Source organism: Alosa pseudoharengus, unplaced genomic scaffold, assembly GCF_046254945.1.
Source record: "Alosa pseudoharengus isolate Yale_2024_CS ecotype anadromous, Long Island Sound unplaced genomic scaffold, YU_APseudo_1.1 YU_APseudo_1.1_scf_2, whole genome shotgun sequence".
NCBI classification, from domain to species: domain Eukaryota; kingdom Metazoa; phylum Chordata; class Actinopteri; order Clupeiformes; family Clupeidae; genus Alosa; species Alosa pseudoharengus.
Genome location: NW_027468663.1, coordinates 1443738 through 1464484, shown reverse-complemented (window position 1 = coordinate 1464484; position 20747 = coordinate 1443738). Strand labels below are relative to the sequence as shown.

Here is a 20747-nt window from a genome sequence, read left to right as displayed (position 1 = left end):
CTGTAATACAGGAAGTGGGCTCATATCTCAGCAACGCTTCGTTGTATGAAGTCCAAACTTGATACATGGACATATTAGCTGATTGTGAGGACATGAAGGAAAGTGGTCTCATTTGGCCTCTAGGGGTGCTGTAATAAAGAAAGTGACCTCACATCTCAGCAACACTTTGGTGTATGAAGTCCAAACTTGGTAGAGGGACATGGTAGCTGATTGTGAGAACGCACAAGGACATTGGTGTAATTTGGCCTCTTGCTGTGAGTGCTTGCTCATGCCGTGGCAACGCCATTCCTGCTCTAGCGCACTGCTAGGCCCCCGCATTGCTGCTTGCAGCTATATTTTAAAAATGTTACCCTATTCACACTTTAATGATCTCATGCTAATTATGCAAATTGCCCAAGGTGCAACTTTTAGCAACCAAGTTGAAATCCATCCACTAGGCCTATAGATGACATTTCTGCAATAAAACTTTAGGGTACTCAACATTTCTGGGTTCACTATAATTGGGCCTATGGGAGATACAACTAGACTATTAGGTGCCTTGTTCAAGGGCACTTCAGCCGTGGATGTGGGCATAGGAGAGTTAGTGGTCAACCACTTTCCCCGCCCACATTTTTCCTACTGGTCGGGTATCGAACCGGCAACCCTTCGGTTACAAGCCCGAAGCCCTAACCAGTAGGCCACGACTGCCCCTCCCACGGAGATGGGAGATGTAACGGAATACATGCTGCATTGTTGCAACAACATTGAAAACGAGCGCACTGTATTCACCCTCCATGCCGTCTGTTGTAAACAAAAACGGTAGGCTAGCAGCTGTGACCGCGGCCGCATATATTCTGGGTCATATCTCGACTCTTGCGAACTCTGCACTCGAGTGTATGTCGTTCACACATAGGTCAGTATAAGGTCCGTATAAGGTCCGCAGTTTAGCATCATATCTGAATCACCCAAAGGGTCGGACCTCCGTTTGACAAACCTCCGCATATACTCCGGAGGTTATGTCTGAAAATGGTTAAAGAGGTTACGGACGTCTCCGTACGTTATCGCTAATAACATGTTTAAAACTATTGTGCGTTATGGGGGAACACATCACATTTCTTGAAGCATTTGGGAACACACTGAATGAACTTGAAAGCAGAGTCCATCAACGTTAGATTTGTCCATGACCTGGTAGTTCCATGGCAAGCCGTTTTAAAATACCTTATGGCAAGCCACCTACACTAGATTTGAGTGCGGCATTTGACACCATTGATCATAGCATCCTAATTCACTGCCTTGCGAAGTGGGTGGGTCTCTCTGATAATGTTCTAAACTGGTTTCAAACCTACATTACTGGGAGAGATTTTTATATCAGTCTAGGAGATCATGTGTCTGTAAAACATGACATGCCTTTTGGTGTGGCCCAGGGGAGCTGCCTTGGTCCCCTGCTCTTTTCCCTATATATGCTTCCGTTGGGAAACATCATAGTCAGCATAATGTAAACTTCCACAGCTATGCAGATGATACCCAATTGTATATTTCTGTGGAGCCAACTAACCCAGATGTCCTCTGCTCCCTCACTGCATACCTAACCTCCATTAATCAGTGGATGAGCAAAACATCTTTGAAACTAAATGATGACAAAACAGAAGTACTTTTGGTTGGACCAAAACCGAAGCGAGACATTGTTCTTAGTAGTCTGGGGAACTTGGCACACCAGGTCAAACCAAAAGTAACAAGCCTCGGTGTCATCTTAGATGCAGAGTTAAGTTTTAAGCCCCATATCAGTAAAATTACTCAGACAGCCTATTTCCACCTGAGAAACATTGCCAAAGTGCAGCCTTTTTTAACTCAACAAGATGCAGAAAAACGAATTCATGCCTTTATCACTAGCAGGTTAGACTACTGCAATGCACTTTTCACTGGTCTTCCCAAAAAACATCTAAAGAAATTGGCACTCATACAGAACTCTGCGGCTAGACTTTTAACTAAGACCAAGAAGAGAGAACACATCACCCCTGTGTTGGCTGAACTGCACTGGCTCCCTGTTCCCTATAGAATTGATTTTAAGGTTATGTTAATTACTTACAAAGCTCTGAATGGCATAGCACCTTTATATATCTGAGCTTTTAATATCTTATCAACCACAAAGGAAACTTAGATCATCCAATTATAATCTTTTAATTGTACCCAAAGTGCTCCACAAGCAAAGTGGAGAAGCTGCTTTTATCCATTATGCCCCAAAACTATGGAACACCCTGCCTCTGTACATCAAGCAGGCGAGTTCAGTAAATATTTTTTAAAAAGATCTGAAAACATACCTGTATAAGAAAGCCTTTAGTTAACTCATCTTATCCTGTAGACTACTTTTTCAGATTATTCTACATCTGCTGCCATTGGAGGGCGCAGCCAGATGGGCTCCCCCTATTAAGTCAGGTTCTGCTCAAGGTTTCTTCCTGGAATATGGGAGTTTTTCCTTGCCACAGTTGCCATATGGCATGCTTGTGGGGGGTAAAGGGTTAAGGCTGCCAGTCTTGAATGTCTGTGTATAAAGTCAAAATAAAGCTTCAAAGTAGTTGCAACTTTATTTAGTGACCTCAGTCGTCACCCCATCTAATTTCTATTAGTTTTGCGCATGCGTTTTCTCTTTCGCACCGAGTACAAAAAGGCTACATCTCTATTTGTAACCCGTATTCTATATAATAAGTGATTTAGATAAACCCTCTCCATCCAAAAACAATGAATTCAAACAAATAATTCATGTTTTCAAGTTTTAATTAAAGCCTGGACACAAAAAATACATGTATAATATTTAAGTATTACATAAAATACATTTGCAGTGTAAAAAACATTTGTAGTTCAAAACGAGTGCCAGATTCCATGAAGGGCCTTAAGTATCGACGATGCACACAATAAAATTGTGCGGAGCAGTTTTCTAAGTATAAAATACGTATGAAAAGATACATGAAAAGAAAAAAAAACATGTGCATCTCTATGCATGGTATCTAGGTATATATAATATATTCATAGAGGAATTATTATTGATGCAAGTAGGTTAATTGGTCTGTGTATCAATCCTTATAGACAGGAATTTGCGTACATGTATTGTGTAAGTAGGCTTAATGTTTGGCTTGTGGCTTGGTTTTTTAAATATATATTTGTTGGGCTTTTTGCTTTTATTGTGACAGGACAGTGAAGAGAGAGACTAGAAGCGAATGGGAGAGAGAGATGGGGTGGGATCAGAAAATGACCCGGCCTGGACTCGAACCTGGGTCCCCATGGGCACTTGGGCAAATGTGGTATGGCGCTTTAGGAAGTTGCACCAAAGCTCCACGGCTTATTTTCCATCATGACTGATTGGAAAATAAATCACACTATTGACTTTAAGCTACATTTAATAGTGTGAAGCCTGCTTTTTTCAGCAATATCAGATTTTGCAACTGTAATCAAAACGAATGACTAGCTTGTTTAATTCACTTCGGCCTTTGGCCTTGCAAAACTATTAACAGTCACTACATAGAAAAGACATGGATTACATCAGATGTGACATGTTGAAAAGAAAATTAAGGGAACACAGAGAGTGCAGAACACATCACATCAGCCGCACATGCCCCATCTCACAATGCTAACAAAAGCGAAACATACACAGTGGATCTTTCCCCTGTGATTTGAATCTGCTCAAAAATTGAACATATTCTTCCTTGGCACATGTTACACCCCTCCATGAAGTTTCATGGAAATCAATTTGGTAATTTTTGTGTAAACCTGTTGCCAAACTAACAGACAAACAACCTGAACAGAAAGTATAATCTCAATGGCAGATGTAATTGTATGGTAACACGTAACAAGAATGAGTAACTCATGAGAAACCACTGCTCTGAAATACATGGGCAAAATGCCATTTGCAAAATGAAAATGAGAACAATATTCAAGACAAAATTATTTAATTTATACTTAGACAATTACAGCCAGCAACTTAAAATGGCAAAGTGCAGGAGGAAATACATAGCCTTAATTATCATGTTTTCTCTCTCATTTTCAAGATGTACCAACTGGCATTAGTAAAGTCAGACTCATTTTAATTCATTTCAACTCTCTCAACCTTCCTCAGGGAAAAGGTACCATCAAGTTTGTTACACTCACTAATACACTTATTATTTATTATATGTATTACTGTGACCGTGATATTTCATTTAAAAAAACAAACAAACAAACAAAAAAAAACACAAAACTTGGCCCTTTTGTAGAAACTGTCCGAAAATTCGAAAAAAACGCTTTGAGTAACATATACTGTAGGTACTAAAAAGAGGAGATTATATAAGTGTAACGTAAAAGTGTTGGCAAGCAGAAAAGAAAGCAAAAGCAGGCTACTCTTGTGCCTCTTTGCCAGTCATCTTGTAGATCTCTGTTGGACCATCCACATGAGTAATGGTAGTGGTGAGCTGAATGTCTTCTCCACTGTTGGCTCCTTGACCCCCTAAACAGATAAATAATTCAAATACTACCAAAGTGAGGTAATTGTTACATGATTTAAAAAATGGTAAAATCCTACAAGTTTAATTAGGGCACAGCATGTCTGCAGGTTTAGGCAACTGATTTGATTTTTAAAATCTAACTTACCTTTCTCTCTTTAAAGGGATGGTTCGGAGTAATTTCACCCTAGGGTTATTTAACCCATTCGTGCTGGATGCTGCATGACTCAACATTGACCCTCCTGCTGGATGCTGCGTAGCGCAACATTGACCCTCCCGCTGGATGCTGCGTAGCGCAGCATGCTTTTTATTTCATGTTTCTAGGTGCTACAGAGGCTTAGATATTAAATTTTGGTAGACATTGACAATTTTTAGTATGTTTTCAGAAAACCCTCAGGAAATAAGGTTATTTAGTCTAGAATGCCACAGGATTCTATAGGCGTTTTTAGCAGGCATTTTAGGAGTAAATGGGTTAAATAAACTCCTGGTGTACAATGCCTCATTTTATGAGTACAGACCCTATTTGTACTACTGTAGAAGTTTGGTATCATTCTGGCCATTATTAGTGGGGTAATTTACGAGATACAACATTTGTTCCATTAGCGCCTGCACTAAGTCATTTGGCTAATAGCGCTAACTCGACCAATGTTCGATCAAGGGAAAAAAGCTTCTGGGGGATGGGGGTGTTTGGCTCAAGGTCATGGTGCAAAGGACCCTAGGGTGAAATTACTCTGAACCATCCCTTTAACCCGTTGCCAAAGGCGCATATTATGTGCCCACAACGAGTGTGTTCTAGAATAAATATGCGCCCAAGGAACATCATCATTGCCACCATAACATGTAGCCAATTAAAACATTGTTCATTGCTTCATTCCTCTTCTCGCCCCCATAAGTCTGTCCCAACCACTGCCGCATTTAGTTTAATCTTAACTTAATAAAAAGGATATCAATTATCATCAACAATGACAAGCCAGCTGGAACCTGCCACTCGTTTTCTCTCCCTCTCATGTGCGATCAGACGCGTTCTCAATTCAATTGAGTAGCATAGGACCTCCGTTCAAGTTGGATCTTTATAAAGAGGACCCAAAAAGTATCATCTTTATGTAACATGCTGTTGGTGCATGTTGACATTGTATACTTTCTCTAACAAGAGTGAAAAACAGTTTGCAGTACAGCTACTATTTATTGGCTAAATATTGGTCCCTTCTGTCTCTCGGTGCCTTACGCACAGTGCGTGATGTGTCTGGTGGTGGTGATGTAATGTAATGCCTTTATTTGTCCCCCAGTGGGGCAATTAGTTTTGCAGCAGTACGAGCACACAAAATGACAAAAATACATAAATACACATAATATAATAAATAACATGATGCACATCATTATCATAGGAGGGTAAACTACCTTTTCCTCCTAGCGTTTAGAAGGGAGACAGCAGAAGGAACAAAGGAGTGTTTGAATCTATTTGTTTTGGCAAATGGGAGTCTGAGCAATGAACCTGATGGTAGAAACTGAAACTGTTGATGTAGAGGATGAGAACAGTCAGACAAGATGGAGTTTGCTTTCTTAAATAGCTGTTTGTTGTAGAGATCCTGTAAAGTTTCTTGTCCAAGCCCAATAATTTTGCTACTAACACTAACAACCTTGTTTAGCAGGTTCCTCTCCTTTACCCTCAAGGACTGAAACCAACAAATAAAGGAGAATGTAATAACAGACTCAATAAAAGAACGATAAAACAGTCATCAGGGTAGAGTCAACCTGGAATTTGGAGAGTTTTCGAAGACAAAAAAGACGCTGCTGGCTTTTCTTATAGATCGAGTCAGTATTTTTCTCAAATGTCAGTTTGTTGTCAAGAAAGGTGCCTAAGTACTTATAAGACTCTACAGATGACTGATCAGATGACTGATCAGGCAACTTTTAAAACTGAAAATTTTCGCCTACAAGCTCCTCACGTTCCATCTTCAGCTAACTCCATAGACAATAAAATAAACAATCTTGCTGCTTTAGGTTTTGCGGCCTCCGTTACATGACATCAGCCCCCCACAAAGGAAATAGGTAATCACAATGTGTTAATTGTGTTAATATTGTATTTGTGTTATGTACATGTGTTATGTACTTTTTACTTTACTTTACTGGCTAACTCCCTCCTCTTTCAGTCTATACTCCCTGCTCTGGCTCCGTTCGCTCTTCTAATTCCTTGTGTTTTCTGGTAGACGCTCCGTTCGTTTCCATCGTCTCTCGTGCTGGTTTCACTGCAAACTGCGCGCAGCCAATGGGCGTATGAAACGTCATCACGTAGCATTACGGCACAGTGGTCATGTGAACTGTAGGAAGTACTGCCAGGGGGATATATGACCGAGAACAGAGCCTTATGTATCATGCATGTAATGCCTCATGCATCACCGGCCAAACTGGCTAGTAAGTTTTTATTAACACCCACCAAAATTTATTTTAAGACACTTATCTCTTCTATGATCCAAGATACTGTAGATATTCTTCAAGTTCATATCTTTATGCACTAAGCACAACTATTTTCCACAAGTAGCCTAAAACTGTGAGATTCCTCAAAAATCGAATGACTCTCTCACACTCTCAAAGTGACAGGCGCTCAATTAGGCCTACACACTACTATTACAATGTAATGACAATAAATATAAGTATAATAGTTTAGCTCACAGGTGGGATGTGGCCTATGCCACCAAGCTTTAATTTCAATAAATTACAAATCATTACAGTGCATGAAAATGCACTGTTCTGTTATCCGAAGTCGTTGTCTTCTTTTTACAGTGCATGAAAATGCCCTGTACTGTTCTTCCTAGGCTTCTTCTTCTTATAACGCAGTTAATGCAGCTTCAACCGTTTAACGTAGAAACTTCATCAAAACTATGTTACGTACAGTGGGCATCGCTTTCAAATGGCCACTTCAGTCGCGCATTACGAGGCGTGAAGCTGCGTGAAGCTTTAGTACCACTTTCAGCAACTGTGCGTCGCTCTGCCACTGTACATCGCTCTGTCAGTAGCCTGACCAAGTGCAAGCTGCAGCCAGGGGCTTCTGAAAAAGCAGGAGGCTAGGCTACCTTTAAACGTAATTCTTACCGAGAGGAATCCCAGCCTACGAATTCAATAACAAAATAAATCGTAATTAAACATTACCTCGATTAAGGCTACTTGGGTATGGCTTAAGGCTTGACTACACGGTGGTAGCGAAAATCGAAATCTGCTTTTTATAGCCTACCGGTGCCGCTCCACAAAACGAAAAAATATCTTAATTTGCTGTCTATGTTATTGTCAGTGTTGGGGGTAACGCAACTACGCAAATCAAAACAGTGTCTTAATTTGCCCTACTTCTTGACTGCAATGTAGTCAATTGACTGCTTGACATGTCATTTTTATTTTTCTGTACAATAAACAAATACATCTGCTTTATGCCGCAGAATTACATTCATATTTGGCTGACTGCAGACGTGCCACTTCCCTCCCCATATTCCAAGATTAAGATAGTAGCCTATACAAAAAGCACTTCATACTATCATAAAAAATCGTTAAAACGAATAGCTATTTGCAATTTGACAAAACACTGGTCCTCATTTTGCGAATGCGAGGACGATATGAGCCTGTTGCATTTAGTTAGATGTCCGAGTCACGCATAATGTTTGAAAACCACTGGATCGTAATCACAATCAGGGCTCGAAATTAACTTTTTTTCTCAGTGTCCCGCAGCTGTCCCGAATTCTACTTGGCACTGTCCCGGACTTAAACACCAGTGTCCCAAATTCAAGTTCTTGTGTTTTTCCCATTCTACATAATAAACAGCATAATAATCAGTAACTTGCATCAATTAACTCGTTCTGGTCCACCATGTCAGTTCTGAACAATTTATTAAACACCATTTTATTAACATTAATCATCTGCTGTTTCACACAACACTCATTTTCAGAGATTGCGCTTTTGGCTCTTTTTTGAGGTTGCACTAGACGTTCTCATTGTCCATCGTTTTGACGGACAGGGTTGTAAAACATTCCGTCAATAATCTATTTTTACCTATGATTTTCACGTGTCTTTAGTAGCGTGGGAAATTACCATGAAGCTGTCAGATAGATTACTCTCCTGCCGCGCTCTCACCCTCTTGTGCACACTGAAATGCGTTCCCAATTAAATAAAGTAGCAAAACGTAGTTAGATCTGCTGCAACTATGTATCTCGATGTAACAAGCTGTTTTGACATTGTAAACGTTCTCTAAGAAGAGTTTAAAGCAGTTTGCAGTAGCCTAAAGTTAACCACAACGTCGTCTATTGCTGGAAAAAATAGCAAGCGGCCTATGATAACCTAATTATGCTCGGCAGGCCGGATTAAAGTGCGTGGCGGACCGGATCTATGATAAACTAATAAATGCTCTGGGGGCCGGATTAAAGTGCGTGGCAGGCCGCAGTTTGGACACCCCTAGCCTTAGAACTGCCACAGCGAAATGTCAAAAGCTAACTTAAATAACTGTTTTCATTGTTATAGGCTACTTTACAACACTATCGTTTTGTCAAATCGCAGTTGCAGTAGGCTATTTTGCTCAGCATGATATTGGTGACGTGTGTCTGTCACTGACAGAAAACACGCAGCGTTTTAGTCAGAGGACTGTCATGTCGTTTGTTTTTAGAACACCAGTGTAGCCTAACCTTAGGCCTACACTATCAGTCAAAAATGTTCACAATGTCATGAAAACAAATGCCATTTACCTGCCTGCTAGTTAGGTAAGTTAACCTCTATATCGGAAAGTAACCCATTAGGCTACTGCCTGTGCCCTATTTTTGTGTCGGCCTATGAGTCACTTAATATTTATTTAACCAATACGCCGGATTCCTAAGGAAACGCAAGCATCCAGCTCATTTGGCTCATTACTATATTTGTACCAAAAATAACATTGTAGCCTACAGTGATTTGAAGAGCGGTAGCCAAAACAGTGTTGTGAGGCTGCGTGTACAAAACCGCTTCTTTACAGATCAGCTGGCTAACGCTGCTTTTGCCAGCTGCCCATTACGCCAGATCAAATTTTGTATAATTTTATTCAGACGAGAAAGATACGTTTAGATTTCCATGTGAACAGTTTAGGAAAAAAGTACCTATTTTGAAATTTGCTTTGCCATTTTTTCTACTGTCCCAGAGTTGTCCCAGACATCATTCTATTGTGTCCCGGAAGCATTTTTTATGGTCCCCGGGACATCGTTAATTTCGAACCCTGATCACAATAATTTAACACACGACAGTTGGATAGCCTACTTCATCATGTCCCCATGCCTACATTTTTAGCGTAGTAGTAGTAGCATAAAGATCATTAAAAACAATAAAGTATGGCTCTCTGTTTGGGACATCAAAAACTTATATTTTTAATAGACTACCGTTGAAGATGCTGACTTGCAAAAGCCTCGGGATAACACGTTATCTCCACTATCATCAGTCATGCCCCTTGATCAAAGTGGGGAATGAAATAAAAGTTTGAGAACCACTGGCTTAACAAGTTACCTGCAGTCCAGAACACAGAATCTGTTGCAATATTCTGATGTTATCGGCGATGATATCGGCAAATGTTTGTTTTCCAAAGTAAGAATTTCATTTCACCATGCACCTTCGACAATGAATAGCTCATTACACATGTTACTGTTAAATGTAGGCCTACCTGGTATCATTACAAACATTATTCTGTGTCCTAAAACTGGCATATTTTATGGCATTGTGTCATGTAAGTTCGTTGCAAAATCTAGAGAAATGTGTGAGGTGGTCAGCGGGGGACAATTGAGACACACATTGGATTGTGTTATTACTTGAACATTCCACACTATCCACAGCTGTGGTAGGACTATCAGGGGCAGGAGGATTACTGTTAGCGCAGGCTTTAAATAAAATTCTTCAACAGAAGGCCTCGAATGTTGTCTTGTTTGTGGATCGCTTTGCTTCGCTTCTGTAATCTCGGCTTCATAGAAAATGAGGGCTTCCCTCAATGACCCTCCGAGAATAAATAAAGGTTGAATGAATGAATGAATGAATGAAAGAATGAATGAATGCAGGCTTGCCCAAAATAAAGGCCTGTGGTTTGCGCAGCATACAGTAAATAACAGACCCGCAAGAATGTGCGTTATGATGCTTTTTTACGAGCAAGATGTTTTTGGTACCCTACGCACACTGCATGTTCTTAAATAACAATGATCATCAGTAATATTCGACCATTAATTTGGGTAAATGGGCAAGCATGACCACCTTGATTGGCTGATGATTGTAACGCGGGCATGATTCCAAACACCTCCCTTACGATGATGAGTGACAGGTCTCAGAATGCGTGCGCTACACAAGGAAGGAAGATGATGAATAACTGGGGCCGTAGGCTATTCACAAAGGCTTTTATCTTACTACTAGGAGTAGGCTACTCCTAAATCGCACTTAAAGATTTTAGCTTGGAGTTTTCTCTTAAAAGTTATTCACAAAGCCTTTCAGACAACTCCTAAACTAGGAGTGAGTCTTCGTGGCTATGGATGACGTCATTACTCATGCACGAGCTTGACTGAAGTGACCACCTTGATTGGCTGACGATTGTAACGCGGGAATTCCAAACACCTCTCTTCCGATGATGAGTGACAGGTGGCAGGTCGGAGAATGTGTGCGCTACACAAGTAGTGCGAAGGACGGCAGATGATTAATAACTGAATAAAAAAGCCTAGCCTAAATGAATAAAGAGTAAGACAAAACAAATAGCCTAGTAGCCTAATGAAACATAGGCCTATGGATTGATGCAGTAGCCTACCTTTGCAACATTATTAAATTAATCTGTCACCATATGCCTAGGCTACGTTTGCAAAGAGGAGAACATTTTAATTTGATTCACAATGAAACGTTACATTTCATTTACATGTTAACAATGAGTAGTTTTGGTTGTTGTTGGTGGCGTTATTGCATCCCTTTTATGAATGCAAAATTGTTCCCTCACGATTGGAAGCTCCTGTTGCGCATAGGCTACGCATTTCAAAACATCACAACGTAAAATGCCACAAAAAAGCTGTTTATGAATAGGTCTTAATGAGTTAGGAGTCCTCTCGACTTACCAGACTTAGGTGCTACTTTTAGGTCTAAAATGCTTCGTGAATTACTTTTTGTGAAAAAATTAGGAGTTTGTGAAAAGTTAGGAGTGACACGCCCATTATTTTTAGGAGTTGCTCCTGAATTCGCCAGTTAGGAGCTACTTTTAGCCTTAAAATTCTTTGTGAATACGGCCCCTGAATAAAAAGGCCTAGCCTAAATAAATCAAGGCAAAACAAATAGCCTAGTAGCCTGATGAAACATACGGATTGATGTAGTATCTTTGTAACATTATTAAATTATTCTGTTACTATGCCTACGTTTGGAAAAGAGAACATTTTAATTTGATTCACAATAATGTTACATTTAATTTACATGTTGACAATGATTAGCCTAGTTTTGGTTGTTGTTGGCGGCGTTATTGCATGTTAGTTATGCCTACAATGCAAAATTGCTTCCTCACGATTGGAAGCTCCTGTAGCTGCATAGGATTTCAAAACACGGCAAGTGAATAGGTCTGTGAGTAAGGAGTCCTCTTGACTTCTTTTAAGCCGTCAGAGGTGGGAAGGTGTGATTTGTTGGGGGCAGGGCCAGATTAACTGGGCACAAATGTCTGATGGCCCCCCTTCTCCCCAGCCAACGTGAATCGGGTGGTTAGTTAATAGGCCTATCGTGAAGATTTTTCCTGCCATCTAATGCACGAGCGCATCTGTGAGGCCAAGCCTCACCAAGTAGCTCGTTTGTTTACAACTAACATTCCATTTAATTAAACTGCTTTATAGGCTATGCCGAAATAGTTTTCAACATGGCGGTGGTAGTGTAGTGGTTAAGGAGCTGGGCTAGCGTGCAGTAGCCTGAAAGTTGTCGGTTCAATTCCCGGCTTCCACCGTTGTGCCCTTGAGCAAGGCACTTAACCCCAAGTTGCTCCGGGGACAATGTGATCCCTTGTAATATAGCTGACATATGTAAGTCACTTTGGTCAAGAAGTGTCTGCTAAATGTAATGTAATGTAATGTAATTTTGAATATTAGTGTCGGGTGAATTGAAATGTTCTCAAAGTAGCCTTATGGCTGAAAGCTGCTTGGGATCCCCCCCGTCAAGCAATATAACCATACAAACGCGCTTCCTGCACTCATTGTTTCAAAAGGAGTAATTTTGGCTTTGTCAGAACTGAAGAGCTGTGGACGGCACGGCACGGTATGCCCAATGAAAATAAATTAACGCAACGCAACACAACACAGACCCCGCTTCTCTCGCGTCAGTCACTGACATGAACGAAACACAGAACCCGCTTCTCTCATGGCAGTCACTGAACCTAGAATAAATGTTTCGTTGGAAGGGCAAGGGGTAGCAACAGGGCAACACAGAGACAGGCCTGTTATGAGAGTATTAAAATATGGGATATTCTACGGGAAAACATTAAAACGGCACGACAGTGGGGGAAAGTTAAAATACGTGATAAACACGGAAAAAGTTGGCATGCATTATTTCGGTCCCCGTGCACAGGGATTATTTGTCATATTATTAATCACATATGATTATTTGTGAAATTGTGCAAACAGGCGTAACACATTTGAAAAGGAAGGACTGGTAGCATGCAAGCTCACGGGAAAGATTGATTTAAGAACGTTATCACAGTGTGGAAGACCGTGACAATTGGCAGGGGAGGGTCATGTCTTTTTTAACAATTCTGTCGGAGGGTCATTGAACAATTTCTAGCAGGCAAGAGAGGGTCATGGAACTTTTGACTGAAGCACTCAAAATTCCTCCGGTGGCCCCTTCAATAAACTAGATGTACCGCATAGCGGTACAAAATATGACCGCCGCTCAGTCCTGTACATCCATTCCGCGAAAATAAATCATATTAATGAATTTGTCTCCATCTTCTACTCCATTCCCCACTCTTGAAACTTTTGTGTATGCTTGTTTGGAATGTGTGTTTGCACACATTCCGCACACAAAGTAGCCTACTGGCGCTGCAAAGGTGAATAGATTTGTTTCTGGGCCAAAAAATTTGTAGCATTGTTATAAAACCTTTAAAATCTCTAAACAATCACAAGTAGGGCAGTTCATCACAGTCCAAAAATGCATAGAGGGAGTTATGACAAAACCGTGACTGTTAACAAACTATAAGCTATATAAGGTAGGCCCTATGCTAGGCCTATTACACAACACTTGACACTAGGCTATGCTGGCGACCCAAATAAAATCTCCTTTGGAACCAATGGCTTACACCTTACAGTATCAAGCTGCCACCTCTTGGCGTATCTAGTTTTGCATATCAGTAATACATTTCACGTAGCTGTGTGAATCACGGAAAGGGCGAATGAAGTGGACACTTCTAAATGGAACCCAACCCACTGTACAGTAGCTCAAGGTCTGTGGCTAAAGCAGCCATAATGAAAGCATTATCATTGTTTGGATACTTCACACACACGTGTTTTTTTAATCGCATAGACTACAACTACCAAGCTGGAATCAAAGCACATCGACTCCCCTCTCACACCCTAAACACGCACTTCGAACAAACAAAAAGCGCCTCAGTCTCATGGAATAGCCATAGGCAAAACTGTATCTGACCGGTGTAACATTGGTACTAAATCATCCATCGCAAAGAATGATTTTTGTAGCACGTGCAACAAATATGTGTAGGTACAGCCCTGCCCTGAATACATCTCAACGTGCGCTCTAAAACATCTGGTTTAAATGGAGATGTAGATCATCACGGGTGCGTTAATAAATCTACATTGCGGCGAGTTGACACAAATTATTCACTTTGACGAATTTATGTAGTTTCAGTTACTTTACTTTGAGCCATGCTCTTCCTTACTTGAATCACCTTTGAAAATAGAGGATTGAAGTAGCCTATATGGGTGTTTGGGAATGAACGTTGACTCAGATACTTTTTGAGACTTTGAGCAGAAATGTCCCAGCCCGGTGTTTAGGATGCATCATAGTAGGGCTGAACGATTTATTGCATTTGCGATAATATCGCGATATGATGAAACACGATTTTCAAACCGCAAAGGCTGTGATTTGTAATATGTGACGTCACCAAAACGCATTTATACTTGCGCTTGCCGACGCGCCAATGACTCTTCTCACCGACCACTGAAGAAGCAAAAAACGTAAACAAGAGGACCAGCTAACAGTGTCAAGAAAGGTCTGATCAGTAGAGCTACTTCGGTTAAAAATAAACCTCTTCATTACCTTTTGCTCGAACCTACCATGTCCCTGGTTCTAGTTCATAATTCCCCTGTGCTGCTACTCTGGCTGGTAACTTCGTTCACTTGTCCAGCTGACGATTAAAACTCCACGACTGTTTAGGCTGTACAGCAGCCATTCACCTGTGCACTGGGGACTTTGTTTACTGGAGTACAGTGACAGTGGGGGCATTTGCGATATCCAAGGGGGTTGGCGGCACAAACATTTAATGAATTGATGCATAATGTTATCTGCAAGTAGTTGACACAGCTAACCACCAAAAACCCAGCTGTTCTAACATTAGCTTACCAGCTAAGGCTCTAGGCTACATACATGCTGCTAACTGCTGATAACTTTGCCTGTTTAAAGAGTTTTGTCTCCGCGATTGGCTTTGTTGTGATATGAACAAACTAGTTAATTTGCATGCATGCGTATTGCGATGCGGTTTTGATGATGCTAACCTTTAGTTAACACCGAGCCGAACAGTCATTCGGCCGCATTTATTTGCGCTACAACAATCTACAGTAGTTTGTTCCGATTCACGTGCAAGTAGCCTACAGAGGAGAGGAGCGGGTCTGTGTGTGTGTGTGTGCGTGCACGCGTGTATGGAGAGCACAGGACAAGGAGAAGCCGTGTCAGTGTCACTAGATAGATAGATAGATAGATAGATAGATACTTTATTGATCCCCAGGGGAAATTCAAGGACATGTAGACTACATGTAGACCTACTTGTTAACTAACGAAAGAAGGTCATATCTACATGAAATAGAAACGAATCAGAATCATTAAATGTTTACAAGGCTGGAAGTTCAACAAATATAGGTGTACTAATGTGATTAAAGTAGTTAAATAAAAAATATTTCATTCATCAATCTTATTCAATGACCTAATGCCATCATAACATAGGCCTGGGCTCCAGGAAAGAACAGTTTATGTTTAACTTATCTAATTTTGTGTTGGTCATACTATAGAATAATATATTGCTTGTCTTTGTTGAATAAGACAGAAGATAAAGAGCTTAAAAATAATCGCATATCGCATCGCAATCGCAATATTGGTGAGAAAAATCGCAATTAGATTTTTTTCCAAAATCGTTCACCCCTACATCATAGACAGGTTATCTTTCAGGTAGCCTATATATTTTCAATTAAAAAACCATCACGTAGCGAACGTGTTGTGGCTAACTCACTTAGCTCCTGTTAGTAGCCTAGGTTATGGTCATAAGCAAATGAGATGACAGTCGAAAGATACAATTAGTGCCGTTATCAATTTGCTTGGTAGCCTATAAACGCATTTTTCTACAAATACATCAATAATCAAATTGGCCTCCATCACTCAACCATGCTAATGGTAACATTATTTTACCTACGTTCTGCTATTGATAGGATTAACGTAGCCTACCTGCAGTAAAAAACAAGCATGTCCGATAAACATTCTCAGATTTATTTCGGCTTCAAGAGGAAATGGGAATTACATGTCATGCAGAAATCATCCTAGCCTTAGACGTTCTCTGCGGCAAACTACTGTACAGTCTTGTCCTTGTAGGAAGCGTAGTGTCTTTCCAACCCACTTTAGATTAACTTCCAACAAAATTACGTCTCACTGCAACGATGCGCTAGCCTGGTAAACCAGACCCTGGAATCTTTCAGATTAAGGGTCTGGCCACGAGTAATGAAAATGGCCCAATTCGAGGGGCGGCACCAAGCATGCATTTGAAACTCTCACTGCACGCAGTTGGATAACGCTACGACCAATCACAACAATTCACGGTGTGACATATCCAGTTCTTGCAAAGGAACGATGAGGGCAATTTTCTGGTCCTCTTTTAGTTGAAAAGCCAAATCTAAATCCTTTATTGTAGCGGCCAAAGCCGTTTCAAATAACTGGTGTTCATCGGTAGCTATCTTGCAATGTTTTCTAGATGATTCCGGACGTCGCAGCACCGTCGTCATCAGTGCAGCTCGCCTTTGTCCCGCCTACACCGATTTGATTGGTCCCTCTCGCTCGAGAGGTAGAAGAAATTTGGATCATTGCTCGTGGCCAGAATATCTTGCGGGCACAATTCAAATAGTGCTCTCGCGAGAACTCTGGATTTCCAGGGTAACGATGCGCCATCTAGTGGACAAACGACTACGTGACGCCAATACTGGAAATGCAGCCAAATTATTATTATGATAAATATTTGGTTTTCCTTTAATCCTACTGAATTTGTAATTATGTATCGGCCGTTCTAATTGCCGATACTGATGGTATACGTGCCTGTGTGTGTGTGCGTGTGTGTATATGTGTGCACCACCATCTACAGGCCAATGAGTGTACAGTCACTAAATGTACACATAACTTAATTTTTTAGACCCCCATGGATGAAATTCTACGAAACTTGGCATACCCCCAGAGAATGTCAGGTTAATCATACACATAACATTTGGTGCAGTTCTGAACGTCTTTACTAAAGAGAGGGGCGATTAAAGCAGAATGATATTGCATTTTAATTTTTTACCGGGGGGGGTGCAAATCACAAATGAGTGATTATGGGCTAGGTTGATGTGGGCCCTTGAGACCAACATACCATAAAAATTTCTTCATCCTCGGTGCCACGGTTCAGGTAGTTATTTAGGAAAAACTGCATTTTTTGGGTTTCGGGGGGCCCAGCGCGGAGGGGGAGTGGCCCCCGGGGACCAAACGAAATTTTTCCATAAAAGTCTAGTGGGGCTACATACCCACCAAATTTCATGTGCCCCGGTGTTTCGGTGCCCCGGGTATCGTTGACCAAAATGTCAGGAAGTATATGACCGGGGGGGGGGGAAAAAAAAAAAAAAAAAAAAAAAAAAAACTTTGACAATCCCTATATGACCGCTTCGCTAGCGGCGGTCATAATAACGAACAGTCCCTAGATTGCTGCTGGGCTATATGTCTTGGTTCATGTCTGTTAACAACTCATTGCCGTCAAACGCATAGCCTATCTCGCGGTTGCATCCATTACAAACAAACATGCAATGTGAACGTCTGGGATTGGGGAGAGCACTAAATGCTCTACTGAATAAGCACGAAGTCAAACCTTTAAATGAAAAACACTCTTTAATAATCCAAAAATAAATAAACCGCTAATGAAGTAAACTTGTGACCATCAAAAATCGTTTATCGCCTGTAACTCAGGACGTAACAGGAAGGCATTTGGCTGAGCAACGGAGGTTAATATGCTCTATATTTAGTCCAAATGATGTCTGTCTATCATCGTTGCACTAGGAGAAAACCAGAATGTTTAATTTGTCCTGCGTTTCTTCTACGGCTGCAAACGGAATTCACTCGCAGTTAACCAAATATTTCTTTATTAGGGCAGGCATATTTCTGGCTATTAAATTATTTCTAAACCAGTCTGCTAAAGTCTGTAGTGAAGTCTGTGTAGGGTTTTCCAGGCTCCATTTCTTTTTACGAGACACCCTGCTCACTTGAGCCATCTACCGGTTGTTTGGGTTGTTGCAGCGTCTCACTGGAAAAATACAAATTAAAGTCGCGTGATACCGCGTGATCCCACGCGCGGACCGCGAGTGAAGCTGGCCAAATCAAAGCACTGCCCACTGTAGGTCTTACTTAGGACATGTGGGCTTTGTATTTTTCATCTTTGTAACTTTTATACTTTTTAAACTATTAATTAAAAACTACTCAAAGTTTCCCCATTGACTTTACATTGGGCTGATGACATCACAATCGGGCCGTTAAGCAATTAGAATCCTAGGCCAGGCGGCCAGGCCACCTGCACCAACTGTCAGTTTCTCAGGCTTTAAGCATACAGTCTCATTCTCTTAAGACTACACATCCTGTTCAACTGTTTCCTCTGTCCACAACATAATTTAACCATTTAAACTATCCACCTATTTAACTGTTCAGTCATTCCAACTATATTAAACCTCATCTACCTAGCAAATAATTTAACCTTTTAAACTATCCACCTATTTAACTGTTCAGTCATTCCAACTATATTAAACCTCATCTACCTAGTTCAGTCATTTCAACTACATTAAACCTCATCTACCTAGTTCAGTCATTCCAACTATATTAATCCTCATCTACTTAGCAAATAATTTAACCTTTTAAACTATCCACCTATTTAACTGTTCAGTCATTCCAACTATATTAACCCTCTATACCCCATAGCGGCCGGAAACGGCCGTTTTATATTCTCCTGTAACGGCCGCGGCCGGCCGCAATTCTTAAAGAGATATCTGCTACAGTATAACCTTCATAGATGAAATAATACAGTGTTAGTGGATACATAAACACCAGACTTTTATTTTGACACACTTAAATAGCTAGGTTGCTATTGACATTTCTCCGGTATTTTTTGAGTTTAGCCTGTTGACTGACCGGCTGAGGACTTACGGTGCCTCTGGAGTTATGGCTTCTAACAAGCGTCCGCATCTTTTCTCATTAGATGAGATAGTATTGATGTGCATCCACCATGATGTCAGTGACAATCATATTGATGTAAGAAAATGACAAAATAAAAACATGAAAGTGTAATATATTTAACGTTAAAAAATTCGTATGGCTGTCACTGTGAAAGTCAGTTTGAGTTTAGCTAGCACCAGCAAAATATAGGCATAATTTAGGGTCATGGCCTAATTAACAATAAAGTTTATGATAAACCCATGCCAGGTTTATTTGTAGTTATATCTTAAACACACAACATTAACATTATTCCTTTCTGGCATGTAACCTACAGTAAAGCTAACATTATCGTTATCCCACTTACAGATAGTTATTGCAAACTACTACTTATGTATGTCTCTCTCAATGAGTTTTTATGTTGACTAATAACCAAAGTGGGAACCACCGTTGTGTTTTCTGCTTATGGATGTCAGGAAAATGTATTTGTATACAAGTAGGCCAATGTCTCATCCTCTTTGTGATTACAAAAAAATAGCCTGCTAATTTGCTACCTTCACTGATGTAACGTTAGTCTGAGACTCGTAATGTTAGCACAGGATAGGTTGAAGGTTAGTGAACGAGTGCAACAGGTTCATTATCATCAACTGATCAAGTTTAGATAAATGATATAACATGATGTGCATGTAAAACAAAACGTAAATCCATGTCAGGTTTAACAGCCCCTGTTCTTGGTGACATGCTTATCAAATGACTCATGGTTTCATGCGCTATGCTTCTGGCCTACGTTAGTTCATATCCTCATAATTTTTTAGCTGTTAGGCTCAACTGTCCAGTCTATTTCAATGAAATCAGTACTCATATAGTATCTTGTCAGCTTCTAATACAGAAATATGTGAACCATATTTATAACTTTTTGTTAGTGAAAGACTTTGAGACTATAAGTGAGTAGGCCTATGGCCGTCTATGGGAAACATGAATATATAATTCTTGATCATATATCATTTGAAAGAGCCATTTCTAATCTTTAAACTGAAAGAAACTTACAATTGACACTTTTCATTAGATTTTTAGTTATTCTTGGTTATTTGAAATGTTTCTCAAATTGCCCTTTTCTCTTAGAATTCCCAGGAATCTGGGGCATTGTTGTAGAATTCCACTGGGGTATAGACGGTTAAACCTAATCTACCTAGTTCAGTCATTCCAACTATATTAAACCTCATCTACCTAGCAAACAATTTAACTTTTTAAACTATCCACCTATTTAACTGTTCAGTCATTCCAACTATATTAAATCTCATCTACCTAGTTCAGTCATTCCAACTATATTAAACCTCATCATGTTGGTTACCAATTAGCACATCATCTGTTTTAACAATATATTTCACACCATATGTTTTGCATTTTCATGCACTGGTAATTCCCTGGAATTGCGTTTTCTAGTTACAGTGCATGAACATGCACTGTACTGTTCTTCCTAGGCAACTTACCACCGCTTATCACTTTTTCCATACGCAATTTCTCTTTTTACAGTTTAACTTAGAAACTTCATTCAAACTTGGTACCGTAGGTCTTCAAATGGACCAAGCTGCTATGTCTTTTTTTAACCTTGAAACATCATACATTTTAAACTATTAAAGACAACTTTTTAAAAATCCC

The 20747-nt window shown here is 40.3% G+C and overlaps 1 protein-coding gene across 1 annotated transcript in view; it reads right to left on the bottom strand.

Annotated features, from left to right (window-relative positions):
• Positions 1 to 2733: 2733 nt before the first annotated feature.
• wls (Wnt ligand secretion mediator) overlaps positions 2734 to 20747 on the bottom strand; it is a 218132-nt gene continuing 200118 nt past the window's right edge. Inside the window, exon 12 of the mRNA XM_076293367.1 lies at positions 2734 to 4453. Within this exon, the coding sequence (XP_076149482.1) occupies positions 4344 to 4453 (110 nt within the window). The 3' untranslated portion in view covers positions 2734 to 4343. The remainder of the gene's footprint in view (positions 4454 to 20747) is intronic.